At 38.6% G+C, this 14,298-nt stretch overlaps 1 protein-coding gene across 7 annotated transcripts; it reads right to left on the bottom strand.

Annotated features, from left to right (window-relative positions):
- Positions 1–1,791: 1,791 nt before the first annotated feature.
- atp6v0a1a (ATPase H+ transporting V0 subunit a1a) lies at positions 1,792–14,164 on the bottom strand. 7 transcript variants are annotated; one of them, XM_081610171.1, is made up of 22 exons: positions 13,908–14,056; positions 12,720–12,882; positions 12,276–12,354; positions 12,015–12,112; positions 11,487–11,615; positions 10,618–10,700; positions 10,168–10,294; positions 10,007–10,089; positions 9,830–9,923; positions 8,511–8,723; positions 8,265–8,415; positions 7,969–8,108; positions 7,639–7,796; positions 7,339–7,429; positions 6,333–6,451; positions 6,038–6,254; positions 5,832–5,939; positions 5,106–5,213; positions 4,587–4,604; positions 4,033–4,150; positions 3,753–3,924; positions 1,792–2,469 (listed from the first exon to the last, which is right to left on the bottom strand). In XM_081610171.1, the coding sequence occupies exons 2-22, from the start codon at positions 12,834–12,836 to the stop codon at positions 2,376–2,378; spliced, it is 2,517 nt and encodes an 838-aa protein (XP_081466297.1). In that variant the 5' UTR covers positions 12,837–12,882; positions 13,908–14,056; the 3' UTR covers positions 1,792–2,375. The 7 variants fall into 7 exon arrangements, with proteins under 7 accessions (XP_081466297.1, XP_081466296.1, XP_081466293.1 ...); XM_081610170.1 differs by having other exon boundaries at positions 4,587–4,631; XM_081610167.1 differs by having other exon boundaries at positions 4,587–4,631; positions 10,007–10,294; positions 14,017–14,164.
- Positions 14,165–14,298: the final 134 nt, after the last annotated feature.

The following is a 14,298-nucleotide window of genomic DNA, read 5'->3' on the forward strand; positions in this document are numbered from 1 at the left end:
ACAATAATAAAGCTCTGTCAATGGGATTTCTCCTTTGAAAGAGCAGATTTAAGGTGTTGGAAAGCATAAACATGGCAGGATATCTGGGGCTCTTACGCAAGCTTGCCCCCACCCCTGGTTATACATGACACACTGGGAATTATCAAATTAAATGAGCTTTTCTAAGAAAAAACTAAAAGATAAATACAGCAGTCTATTATTACCTTGGGCTGTTGTAAAGTAGAAGCCCCCCTCTGGAGACATGTGACTGGAGAACATGATGTTCCTCATTCCAGAGTGGCTGAAGATTTTAATAGTCAGGCCTCCCAAGACGCCAGGAGGAAGAAGTACTTTTTTTTAGCCTTTCTGATTGCTCCACTTTCACCTTTTAGTGGGTTGAATTATTTCCCTTTTTTCAGGTTGATACTTCCGCTTTGCTTTTATGTTACAAATGACAATAAAATTATCCGTTGCGGTTAAGGATTTAGATAAACGAGATCCATATTAGCCTTTTTTTGTTTTTTTTCCAACACTGAATCAGAGCGCAGGTGAATTTGTCAGCCAGTGCATTGTGTGAACCATTCTGCACAATGCATTTCTATAAACAACAGCAACACACTGGATTTCAGTTTCTCTTTTCACCTCAACTCTATCATAACAAATAGTTTTGATGCTAAATTGAATGGTTCCTGTAAAATTTAGTCAAACTCATAAGCGTACCTTTGGTTTTAACACAAACTACATATATAAGGTAGATTTTTTTATTTTTATTACAACCAAAACACTGGGACAAAGATACGTTTTTGGCAGAACATCCTGTTGAACAGCGCACCCAAGAGGAACAACACAGCAAGTTTTCTTTTTTACCGACATTAAAAACTACATCTCGTTTATTTATATGAACTTCTAACTTCGTAAAGTGACTTTACTTTGGTAGTTCAATTAAATAATGAAACTCTTAATGCATCGATAACTATAAATATTTCAGCCATTTATTTCGGCTCATATTTGATTATCATGACCTACTTCTAATGAAAACCCCAAATCTAGTTTTTCACAAAATTGGAATTGGAATAAGAACAATAAATAAATGTATAACCTATGCAGTCATTAGGAAAAGTGTCCAACAGGCAGTCACTGACATCATACACAAGGAAGGTAAGCCACAAATGACTATTGCTATTCAGAGTGAAGCATCCAAGCACATCCATGGAAAGCTGAGTGGAAGGAAAAACGCTTGGCACAGTTAAGACAGACCATAGCCTTGAGATTATAATGAATTAGCGCCTATTTAGGAGTTGGAAGATTATTTAAAATTCAAGGTCAAAGAGTGTGAAGAAACAGCGGAGAGCAACAGAATCCAAACTGCTTGAGGCGATGATCTGAGTTGTGGTGCCATCTGCTGGTCAACTGCGATGAAAGCACAGGTCTGTTTAGAACCTGAACAGTGGATTTGAAACGCTGATTTAACTTTCTGTCCGAGTCGTATTTGGACGAATTCAGAACTTCCAAGCTGCCCGCTCTATCAAAGCGCCTGCTTTACTGAACAGCACTTGATTAACCGTTATAACAGTAAAGCCACAAAGAAAACTTATGGAGCGACTCAAAATTTTAAACGGTAACATTTGTGGTTTTAAGGAACAAATCAGTCAAATAACTTGAGTTTAAAAAAAAAAATCTTATACTTGTATTATTATTTCACAGCCGTTCACAATGTCAAAAGGTTTTGAAAGCAGGAAGTGGTCTGGATAGCAGACATTCAGTTGCAACAGGATACTGACGTTTTGAAGAGTGACGACAAAAACAACTTAAACCAGTTCTTCCCAGTTTATTGACATAGATATGGACGAGGTCAACCCTTTCTAACACACAAACATGAACATGTCTGCTTGCTGCTTTAAATCCCTTCTAAGGCTACAGAAATGTGTAATGAAATACTTCAGATTACTACAAATGAACTGTGCGCAGATGATTCATCTTTCCTGTACACCAACAGGAAAACACTAATTACTATGTTATATGCTTTTGCCCTCATATTCAGAGTTTTGCAATTCTGCAATAACAAAAACTTCACATACAAACACAGGAGGCGACACAATGAAGAACATTTTCATCGCTGTCTAAACTTCAGCAGAGGGGAGATCTAGTGTATCATGTCGAGGATTCCTCCAACAAAGAACAGCAGTGCAGGTTTTATAAAGAAAAAGACCATATAAATAATATTAAAGGAAATATGACAGATTAAATAAAGCTACTATAGGATCACCAAGTCATGAGTCGTTACCAGAGCTGTTCTGGTAATGTAGAGTTTTAATCACAAGCACACACAAAAAAGTACAACAACGAAAAACACTTCTGAAGTTATGGGAGAACCAGGCGTAAAAAAAAAAGCCGTTTCATTCTTCAAATCTTCCCTCTAAGATGCTGTCAAAGGTGAACGGGAGAAATTTGAAGCCCTGACCTACGTAGAATTTGTTCTGGAACTCCACCCTGAGGGAGGAAACAGGAGATACAGTGAAAAACCATTAAGCGAGAAGTGTTTCAGATAATAACCTTGTCAGGAATACAGTGGTGATGGATAGCAGGCTGGGGTAAAGCTGAATGGAGCAGTCAAAGCCCGTGACCTCTGCTCCTGATTCCAGCCTCCAGTTACTCTTGTTTATATCATGAATCTGGCTCTGGAGCCAGAGACACCCAACACTCCTCGCTTCAGGAAAATGATCAGGAGCTGTTTTTAAACGTCCAGTCTGAACCGACAGCTGGATGACCTTTTAGCTAAGGAGTCAGGAATACCCATCATTCCTAAGTCTCACTGTTGTATATATTAAAAAAAGGTAGATGAACATTTAAAACATTTTAAAAACAAGGATCAGATTTTCTTGGGAGCACAACATACACTCTTTAGCTAGATATCTAACATCTAAACAAATTCAGGATTTTTCTAAGGAACAAAATGTTATTTTTCTGCTTTGACCTCACTGTCTGGTAAGATAACCCAAACAAATTCCCTACAGCTACAAGGGAAACTAATTCTGAAACTGTGACGGGATTCCAAGAATGATGCACCTGTACAAAACAATACCTTCCACTGAGGTAGATCCATAAATAACTATTCATATTTCCTACCTAAAGCTATGCACTAACATTTTTTTTTTTCTATCTGCGTTTCATTTGTAGTCACAACTTGGAAATTGACTTCTGAGTTGGGAAAAAAAAATCATCTGGAATGCCGATCTGAGAGATCCAATACGGCAGCTGCTCGCTTCAACAACAGTAAGATGTGATGAAAACAGGTTTATTTTACAACACACACTTGTAAAAGTGAATCTAAAAATCAGTGATATATGGAACACCTCCATTTCTAAACAAAACCAATAAAAAGTGGGAAAAGTGGATTTGAAAAGTAAGAGTCACAACAATAGCTACTTGGGCGCCGCCATGATGGAATCCTGTTCATTTGAAAGTTAACTCGGTTTTATCTTCGAGTTCAAACAGAACGCAACTTTACTAATGAAATAATTTAGCTAGACTCATTATGAATTTGTCTCTGCAGAAGGAACACAGTGGCCAGCAGGTGGAGCCATCGCTCTGAATTTAATTTACTCTTGACATGAAAATGGGGGATTCAAAAAATAAAGAGTAAAAAAAACACTGGAGTCTGATTAATGTCACAATGAAGCAGAGAATATAAATATTGTAGAATTCATGAATGTGAAAGCATTAGCAGTATTAGGTAAATCATTATACAAAACATCGACGGATAGAAAACTTACCAGTGCAGTCGAAGTGCGTGCAGAAAGGCAGACAGTCCTTCCATAATGATCAGAATGACAACTGAGAGAACAGCAAAGAAGCAAAAGATGATGGCCAGAAGGACGAAACCGCCAAAGTTTCGAGATGAAAGGCCGAGGCGCATCACCATGGACCAAAGCACCTCTGACAGCTCTGCTCATGAAAACATGCAAGACACAATAAAAAAAAACATGACTGTTTTATGGGTGTAACGACGTGTTTCTAAAAATGCGTGTGTGTGATGCTTGTGTTGTTCCTTACGTGCATGAGCGAGACTGAGGGCCCAGAGCCGCAGATAGGAAGCGGTGTTAGAGATGCAGCCGAGGCAGTACTCAATGGTGTGAATGGCCTGATGCACAGCCATATCTGCAAAGTTAAACTGTGGAAACACAGACAAATACATCAGCAAGATCAGCAGTTGAAGCAGAACACCCACAAGTCTTGAGGCCCACAAAAGAAGGAATCTGGCTTCTGTACGTGCATGATCGTTAGAGTAGCTAACAGGGGAGCTGTTATAAATGAAGCAACCTCCAAATTAGTAGAAGAATTGTCCTCTTTGGACCCTGTGAACCCAAAGTATCAGCTGCTCTACTGATGCGTCATGCACATCACTGAGACCTCGGGGGAAGCAATGATCTACCGACGCCCAATGTTTGATGAAACACCTACAACGCAGCGCCATACGCAAACATACCCACAACCAACAAACCTAAGGGCAAAAGCAGACGAGGCGAGTTGCAGTGAGAAAGAGAGAACCGAGACATGCATGTTTTTTACAGGAAGTGATAAAGGTGCAGCATTAACGCCGGTCCTACCTCTTCCTCCTCAGGGGCCTTGAAAGCAGGTAACAAAAGGGAACTCTTGGTTATTGAAAACACATCAAGAGACAAACATCAATGACAGAAAAGTAGGAGAAAACAGTTACACATTTGGGCATTTCAGCATCCTGCCCACACACAAACACGCAACACTAGGTTATCTGTTTAAATTTAAATAGATAACTAGGCTACAAGAGCAGCAGGATGACTGAACAGCATGTCACAGAAAGTCACACGCATAGATAAAATCACATAAGCTCAGAGAAAAGTATGGAAAGAAGGAAAAACAATCCACCCTTATCCATAATTGATGTTTAGTTTTACCACAGTGGAAGTGGAAACATGAGATTAGGTTTCAGCTATGGCTGAGTGGCTGAATTATTCAAACATGCGAGAGGATCATTTTACTGCCATCTGCTCTCTCAACAAACTGCTGAACTGCTGTTCCTTCTGCACTGTAAGCAGTCCGTATGAAATCATTTCAAATACAAATATGAATTGTCTTATTTAACTTACCTCAGGTTCATCCTCGGTCTGCTGCGCCAGCTGGTCGTGCTGGATGATTTCCGCCTCGTCCTCGGTGGGACCGTTGCCCACTCGGATCCCTCCAAAGTTCTGTGTGCCCTGAAGAACAAGGAGTTGAAAAAGGGATAAATTAGGGGCTGCAACTAATTCTTATTAATGATTAATCAAATAAAAAAAAGGGCACATACTGCAGTTTTCAATCAAGTCTTTTTTTATACAATATTAGAAACACATTAAAAGATGCAAATACACAATTCGTGTTTTTAAACAAGAATACAAACATATTAATGGCTTGATAAAAATAACGGTACTCCTATGCCACTTTAAACATCCTTTGCTTGATCATAATAAGCAAAAAATGCTTCTTCTGTAGTGAAAAAATACTGTTACTGTCAACATGTAAGAAATATTACAGTGTAAGAATGATGTTATTTAGAACCAACCAATATCTGGGTAGTCAAGGTTGATTAATATGATTTTTTTTTTTTTTAAAGAATTTGAACCGGGTAAAACTAAAACCAAGTATATACATTTGTACAGTTTTTCTGTGAGTGTATTGTTCTTTCAACAAATGGTCTTTTTTGAGTCCATTCACTCCAATTAATAATTGATTCATTACGTAATTAGTTGACAATAATATTAATAATCAATTTATCACGATTAATCATTTCAGCCCTAGGATAGATGATTCTCAACTCCAAGATAGTTTGATCTTACCAGATGCTTTTGCCACAAATACTGTCTCCGTAAAACCAGGGTTTTCACGACCAACATGCAGGGAACACATGCTAAGGCAATTATCACCAAGAATATTTGCAGCCCCATCTACAAAGAGAACAGAGAAAACCAGAAAAAAAAAATATCAGCTTCCTGTGCTTTTCCATAAACTAAAAAAGTCATGATTTTTACATATTAGGTCCAACCTGGCCCCTGTAGAGAGGTTTGATAGTGGGGTCGTTGTAGCTGAAGAGAAACATGTTGATGAAGGCAATGAGGAGACTGGGAGCATCTCTGGAGGTGTGGGCATTAAAAGACACCCACTTAAAGAAGATCAGAATGACCAAGTAGCCAAACAGACTGGACATGAAGAGGATCTCTGGGATGAATCCCAAGTAGATGTTCAGTGGCTTTTTGAAATACCTGCAGAAATGCACATCATTCCATCAGTTTGATATTTTAATCAGACGAAACGGAAACCAAACAAAGACATCGACTCACAGATGGTTGAAGAGACTTAGAGTGACTCCAAAAAGCATGTGGATGACTCCCATGACAACAGACATCTTCATCTTGAAGGAGTTCAAAAATGACAACTTGTTGATAGAAATACTCCATATCTGAGAAAAATGCAAAAAAAAAAAAGTTATAGAACCAAGTGTAGCACATTAAATTTAGTAATGATTAAAGATGACAAAATGAGTTGCAGATTATTTGACAGAGCAATAAAACGATAAAAAAAACAATGACATTATATTTATATTCTTGAGGACCAGAAAATTACGATAAAAGACATTACATGTGGCTCATCAGGCAGTATGTGGAGAAACAGTTATTTAGCTTTTTCACAAGACGGAGAAAAGACTGGGAGCAGTATTATTAACCTGATTTGCATTACTTTATGCCTGTGCTGAAACCTATTTGCACTCTATAAGAGTAATGCTAATTATTTTGGAGCAGCAATGTGTTGTGATTTGAGAAAATGTCCCACATTGCTTCAGAGAACTGTGCACTTGGGTCATAGGAATCATGAAAATAATTCTCATTATTTAATATTAATAGTAATTTGTTCTTTTAGTTTATGCTGAAACAGACAATAACTTAAAAACTGGACTGTTGATCTGAAACAGACAATGAGATAATTTCCAAATCCATTCAATACAGAAAAATAGATATTTTTCCACTACAGCTAAGTTGTATCTTTCTATCATATTTCCATTCAAATTCAAAAATGTGCATCAAGTATGTAATAATGACGCATTTATAGCCTAAAAATTGTGGAAACTCTGAAGTTTTTCTGCATTTACTAAACCTGAAAACTTTCACATTTTGTCCATTTCTGGTCTGCAAACTGAAGATCAGACAGAAGGGAAAACTTATGCCGGTTAATTGGTGCCTCTCAAGCATGTAAACCTTACTAAGGTAGGAGATGTTCATTTTAAAGGAGCAGCATTAAGATAAAATAAACAAATAAAAGAAATATGTTACATAAATCCTAAAAATTTACTGGATCAATTCCAATGGGGTATGGCCCTTTAAAAACTCCATCCAATGCAGGATCCAACTGCAGGGCTCTGTTGCCTTTAAGTGTCTCATCTCTAAAGAAGAGAAAAATAAACACAGATCTGTTTAGTTTACTTCAACTGGAGGAAAAAAAAAAACAGTGCAACAGCAGTCTAATAAATATTTTCTTTGTTGTTCTTAAGAATTACAGTTTAGGCTCCTAGCATCAGCTGGTAAACAGTAAACACAGCAGTGACGTTACTTTTAATGCAGTGCTGAGTACATTTCTATCTATGATACTTACGTCCAGTTGCCTCCTTTAAACATGGGTCTCACGCTCCACCCAGAGCCGAACATATTGAGGGACTTTGAGAAGCAGTCGTTGTAAATAAGCCCAGTGTACATTGAGAATATTCCCATCAGCAGTATGATATAGCGTCCTGCGAACACCATGTTGAATATCTGCAACAAAAAAGTGTCAATAAAGAATCAGTTCAAGGATAAAAAACATGTATAGGAGGATTTAAGACAAGCAAATTGACTCAAGTGATCAGGTTTTGTAAAAATACTGCAGATTGTCAATCCCAGGCTCAGCAGACTGGGGTTGATGAGGTGATGGTGAAATGATCCATACCTCGTTATCATTCTTCTGGGCCATCAGCCTGCTTTCTCTTATCACAAGGTAGAGAGCAGCGCAGGTCATGAGTGTCCCATGGCCCAAGTCACCAAACATGACAGCAAACAGGAAGGGGAAGGTAATAATGGTGTATGGCGCTGAAGACGAGAACGCAGGCATCAAAGGAAGAGGACGGGGGTGATGGTGGTTGTACATGAAACGAGTGAAACATGTCAATGAGCATGTGCCAACAGGGTGAGCATGCATAACCAAAAATGACTGAGAGGACAGGAAGTGTGAGAAACCGTCAGAACCTGGGTTCATTTCCCGGTAGCTGCCAATCCCATAAGCGTCCACAATGTTCTGGAATCCAGAGGTGAACTTGTTCGTCTTGTTATACGTGGGTGGGGTCTGTTTGGTCTGCATTCGATTGAGAATGGAAGGCACGGTGGAGCCACTCTTCTCCTGCGGAAAACAAAACCCAAGACGAACGCTTTCACTCAAGTTTAAAAATATACACCAGAACACAGAAACCCCCCCCGACCCTCAGGTTTACTCACGGTCCCCCTCCGCAGTGCAAACTGGATGGAGTCCATGTCAGACACAGGACACCACACCTCGGCGATCAGACACTTCTGCGTGACGTCAATGTTGCAGAGGTTGAGGGTGTGGTAGATGGCCTTCATCTTCCTCACCTTGATGAACCACACCCTGACGGTCTTGGCCGCAGCCTGCAGAACCCTCTGCCTGTGATCTTCAGTCTGGTTCAGAACCTTTATGAGCAGAAGCAGACGTCTCCCACATGAGTGAATCGATTCTAATCGATTCACTTCCTGTAGCTTATCTTTTGAGCTACAGGAAGCTTAAAAAATAAGTAAAGCTATACCACAGCTTGCTTTGTTGGAACCCACAAATGAATATTGATTACTTTATCATAAAAAAAGTCTTTATTATAACTTTCTGCAAGACTCAAACTACAGAATTTAAAGCAAACTTGTTGTGTTAGGAAACATCAATTTGCATGAAGTGACTTTCTGTAAATTCACCTAGCTCATTTCTGCAACGCATATGTCCATTATAAAACAAAATGAACAAAAAACAAATTATTAAAATTTTTCCATATCAGTGGTGAAGTGAGATAGCTCAGACATCAGATCAAGATGTAGAATGCCCTGAAAAAACGTGTATTTTGCTCCAAACAGGATAAAACATTAACATCGAGTTGCGTTTACAATTAACCAGCTGTCTAATCCAATGGATGTTTCCATAGAAGATAGCAAAAATACCCTCATGCGTGTTGCTGTATGAATCACATTCAACACTAATCCCTGATCAGCAAATAGCAGGACATTTAAGCTCTGTGCCCACACCTGTTGTCGAGGCAATGTCTCATTCTGCAGACAGCACTCTAAATAACTTCTGCTCGCATGTACTCAGAAGAATATCAGTCCATCCACAAGGTTTCCCAGCAGGTGTTGGGCTTTGCCCGATATGTTACACGTCATGCTGGAATTCTGTGTAACTCCATATTGTGATAATATTATTCTTAAAGTAAATTCTCAGGGTATCTGCTAAGACTTGTATCAAAAGATATTGTAATGAATATATATAAAAAAAGAGTGATTAATCTTTATTCAGTAAAGAAAAATGATAGATTGCAATGGGCTACTTTATTTCTGAGGAGTAACCTATACAACAAAATATGCTTCCGTTGGACAATTTTAGAAGTTATTTAAAAGTTTTAGAAGTGCAAAGAAAGAGGGTTTAGCCATATCAGAGAGCTAGCTAGAATATAAACAAGTTTAAAATCTGAACAGCAACAGAAAGAAAAACAGACCACTATAGCAAAAAAGTCATTTTTTTCTGAAGGTTTATTCACCATTTGCAGGTCATCAATGCGAGCATTCACTCCTGCAAGCATCTCTTTCCTCTCCTGGGGGGTTTCTGGACACGGGTACAATGTTGCTCTGAAGCTAAGGACGAATTAAAAAGCAAAAGAAAGCCATTAGTTATGAAAAGGTCATCCCTCACATTGCTACGATGCTGAGTCACTTACCCCTCACAGATTTTCTTAACTCTATTCTTCAGCTGGTCTCCCTGGAAAAATATGATGAAGACGGACTTGTGGACCTGGTCACCCTGAGAAAACATTGCTCGGTTAGAAATCAGAGTAAAAACTCTAAACATCTGATAAAACTGGTTATGAACAGCACTGACTGAGGTGGGATCCTCAAGGGGGTCTTCTATATCTGCCTGCCGCAGGAACACGTTTCCTCTGCAAACTCGCCACAACATCCTCTCAAATGTGGGAATACGTTCCCTGCCTATGACTCCAGCCACAAATCTGCAGCACACACATTGAAAAACAATTTTTTTTGTTTTATTTTTTCTCCATTTGGTTTTTATTTACTTCTTTGATTATGCTTAAAACAGCTATAAATGAATGGAATTGGCTATTTAGAGTGATTTTTTATTTTTTTTTGCTTTAGAGGATCATCCCTCCTGTCTGGAAAAGAGCTTAAAAACGTAATGTGTGTGGGGAGGGGCAAGGGGAGATTGGGGGCGCGGGGGTTTGCAACCCGAAAAGCACAAGCTGGAAATCCTCCAAATGAGACGGAGAAAACATCTTAATCCTTTTAAATCACTCAAGTGTAGAAACAGACTCACCCAAGTCTGAGAGGAGCTACTCGGGTTGGCTCATTGGGATCCAGGAGAATGGAGGACTCTTCAAGCAAACTGGGATCTTCCATCTGTCAAACAAACCACATTTGTGACATTAAGTCATCATACTTACTCCCCGATCTGAATTAATGTGCACATATTTATTAAATCCCACTTTTATAAAAAAACTTCCTGACCTTATTGAAAAAGAAACTTAGTCAGAGGAGTTTCTATTCAATTAGCAGGCGACCATCTACTTGTTATGAGCTCTGATTTAGGTGAATGATTCATCTAAAGAAGCTGTAAAAGATCCCTCTGCGCTGTCAGTTGACACAGTTTTGCTTGTGAAGGCAGTGAAGTGGAATTAATGTTGGCCAAAGGTTGCTTAAGCACAGACAGGATCTGGCCTTTAATACCACTGGGCTGAAGCACCAAACAGTGCATTTACTGTAATGACTGACTAAGCTAGATGCTGCAGTCATGTGAACAACTATGAAAGATTACGAGTGAAAACACCTTTTGATAAAATCGAGTAGAAATAAGTGCAGCTTTGTGTTTTGATGAGAGCGGTGCAGTGAAATGTGGTTCAGACACAAAAAAAAAACAGGAAATAAGTCAATTAGGGAACACAACTTATTAATATATTAATGCAGTTAAAATACTGATGTCACCATATCTTAGTTTTTGAGTATTTGAGGTACTATATAAATAAAACATCAGCAACTGAAGCTACGTGTAGATTTAATTCAGGGTGTTGCAATATTCAACAGAAACAACCAAATTCACAGTCATCCGTTTCTTAGTAAAAACGTAATGCTGAAAACCAAGAAGCAGAAAACGACACTGCAGAGGTCTGTAAAAGGAATAAAACCGACCTCATTGAAAAACTGCTGAGTACGGTGCAAAATGTGCTTGAGTTCAGTCAATTCCAGGAAGTTCTTCTTCAGAGCCTCCTGGTTGGTGTTTATTTCCTTCAGCTCATTCTCGAGCTTCTCAAACGTAGCCTGTGAGGGACAATTTAAAAAGAGTGAGTAAGGATCCAGACCTCCATTTGTAAGAACTCTGAAGTCCATATCTATATTTTGAGGGTAATTTTTCAACCCTAAAAAAAAAACAAACAAAAAAAAAAACTAGTACTAATAATCAAAAGATCAGTTATGCTGTTAACTGACTGAACATTTGTTCAAAGCATGATTTTAGTTTGTTTTTTTATAACTCTTGCAATAAACTTATGAAACTCTTCTTGCACTTATTGTGTTCTTATAGACATCTTTATTGTTTTATTACTTAAGCTAATGAAACACACTGGACTCCAACCTTTATCTCATGATTAACTGAAATACAAACATGAAAAATACAGACTTGTTGCATGAAGGCTTATAAAAACAGAAGAAAACAATCACCTCCAGATCAATCATGTCCCTTGGAAAAGGAACTTCAGGGTTTTCTCCTGTGTCCATTATGGGAATGTTGGCCTTCTTAATTTCTTTTTCAACAAATCCTGTCAAACAATTGTTAAAGCCAAACAAGTAAACTTAAAAACAACAGAATCTCACAGAAAGCAGAAGCTTTAAAGCATGTCAAACAGTGTTTTTCGTGTTAAAAACTGACAGAATCAATTGCTTTTGAATTTCTAAAAAGTTTATTGTACAAGAAAAGCTCACTCAGTTTGCGATCCATCTCCTCACATCGCCGCACTTCATTAACAAACTTTCTCTGGAAAACGTTTACATCAGGATTTAGCTTAAAAAAAAAAGAAGAACAACAGAGTTGAATGACAAAACATACTTGCTCAACTGATAATTTCTTACAACTGCTGGAGGATGTTAAAGCCTGATAAGGTCTCAAGCTGTTGCACAGGACTCTTCTGTTACACTCATCCTATATTCAGAGACAACAAACTGCCTTGAGACTAGTTAGGAAAGGGTTTGCCTGGAACGAGGAGTCAGCTGTGAGCACATGACCCAAAGGGCATCCACCATCTAAACAGCACTACTAATGTAGCCAAATTTTATTCACCTAAACAAAGATGACTAATATATTCTGCAACATTGAAAACTGCACTTTTAGATAGGAAAATCCAAAGACAAAAAGTGCTGTGGACTTACATCACGGAACTGCACCATCCCAATCTCTCCCAGTTCACTGACACAGCAGTAAGCAGCTTCCGACTGGAGGAAGAGCTGGGCCAGGGTCATCTCCTCACTCCTAAAGAGTTCCCCCATGGTGTTGAAGGCTGGGAGTGCCCAGCACTCTAAACTCAATCAAGATCTATGGAAAGAGAGCATTCAACATTTACTGAGAATATTAACTGAAATAATTTAACAGATCAGCCATTCATAGCATTTCTGCACTCCATCTCTAATGGCAGAGGTCCACAAACAGCTGAGTGTCACCTTTACACAGTTGTGCTGCACCCAAATCATATACCCATAACAACACCGCTGTTATTGTGGGTATGAATGGACATGTGACAAAAACATAAAAAAACGTTCAAAGAATCCGGTTGAAGTGAAATGGGTTAGCACTTACTGATTGGTTTTTGCTAAATTTACCTTTAAAATTAATTTTGTAGATATTAACATTTTAGCATCCAGCAGCTTCTTACACAAAACACACTTTAAATGCCAGGATTATTTGAATACCTTGAAACTAACAAGCATAACGACCACACATCGCTAATCCGGGGATTACAATGAGTCAGCTGACTTGTTCAAGATTCAACAGCAGCTCCATCAACGCTATGTAAACCCGTCAACTCTGCTTCTTTTTTATACATTTACCTGGATAATGCCTCGTGTTTTATTCACTTAAAAAGTACTGAAAAATATTAGGACGTTGTCCCACTGTGGGTTCACTTGTCAAACCTCCGAATAGCCGTGACTCAACAGGTACTACCCAACAAACTAAGTTGACATGGCACTTTTTTTTACAGCAACATCCACATAAAATGCTATAAGTAACCTCATCAGTGTAAAGCTAAAGCCAGGGTAATTTTATTAGCTATTAGCCACAGCTAAAATGAACAGCTCGACTTCACTAGCCTTATCCGTCTTTGCTAAACCGAACAGAAAACATCAATTTCATTCAGGCTAATGTTAACTTTGTCGCCTACTTCACTTAAGTAGCTTCAACACTTTAAATACAAGTTGCAACTAAATAAAGCTTTGAGAAACGCTATCGACTATTTAGCACACCTGTTGAGCAATATTTAGCAACTTTTGCCACCGTAGCACGTCAACACTACTTTAAAGTAGGTTCAAACCGCTTATAGTCACATTGGTTGGTATTCTTACTATTAAAGTATGGACTGTATCCTTTCTCCTCTTTGCTACCCGTTCACTTTCTCTCGGTTGTTTGTAGAGGAGTGGTCCGAGGAAAGAAGAAGGAGTAAACGCAGCTCACCAAGGCGGAAGGATCCTCCTGGTAACGAGTATCGATTGATGCGTTCACACGTCATGTGACCACTAACTGTGGACTCTATTGGCTCAAAAGCGGTGACTAGAGACTTAGCTCTAAACTTTTATTTTGAAAACCATTACGGATAATTACGGTGTAGCTCACTTTGTTTTGAGTAGTTTATCGCAAAGACATCCGTTGAGTCGAAAAAAAAAAAAAACATGGAGCAATTTATGACTACTTTAGGAGAACTAGCGCTAAACTTTTATTTTGAAAACCATTACGGAA

This window comes from Poecilia reticulata, chromosome 8 (genome assembly GCF_904066995.2).
Source record: "Poecilia reticulata chromosome 8, P_reticulata-male-v2, whole genome shotgun sequence".
Classification (NCBI taxonomy): domain Eukaryota; kingdom Metazoa; phylum Chordata; class Actinopteri; order Cyprinodontiformes; family Poeciliidae; genus Poecilia; species Poecilia reticulata.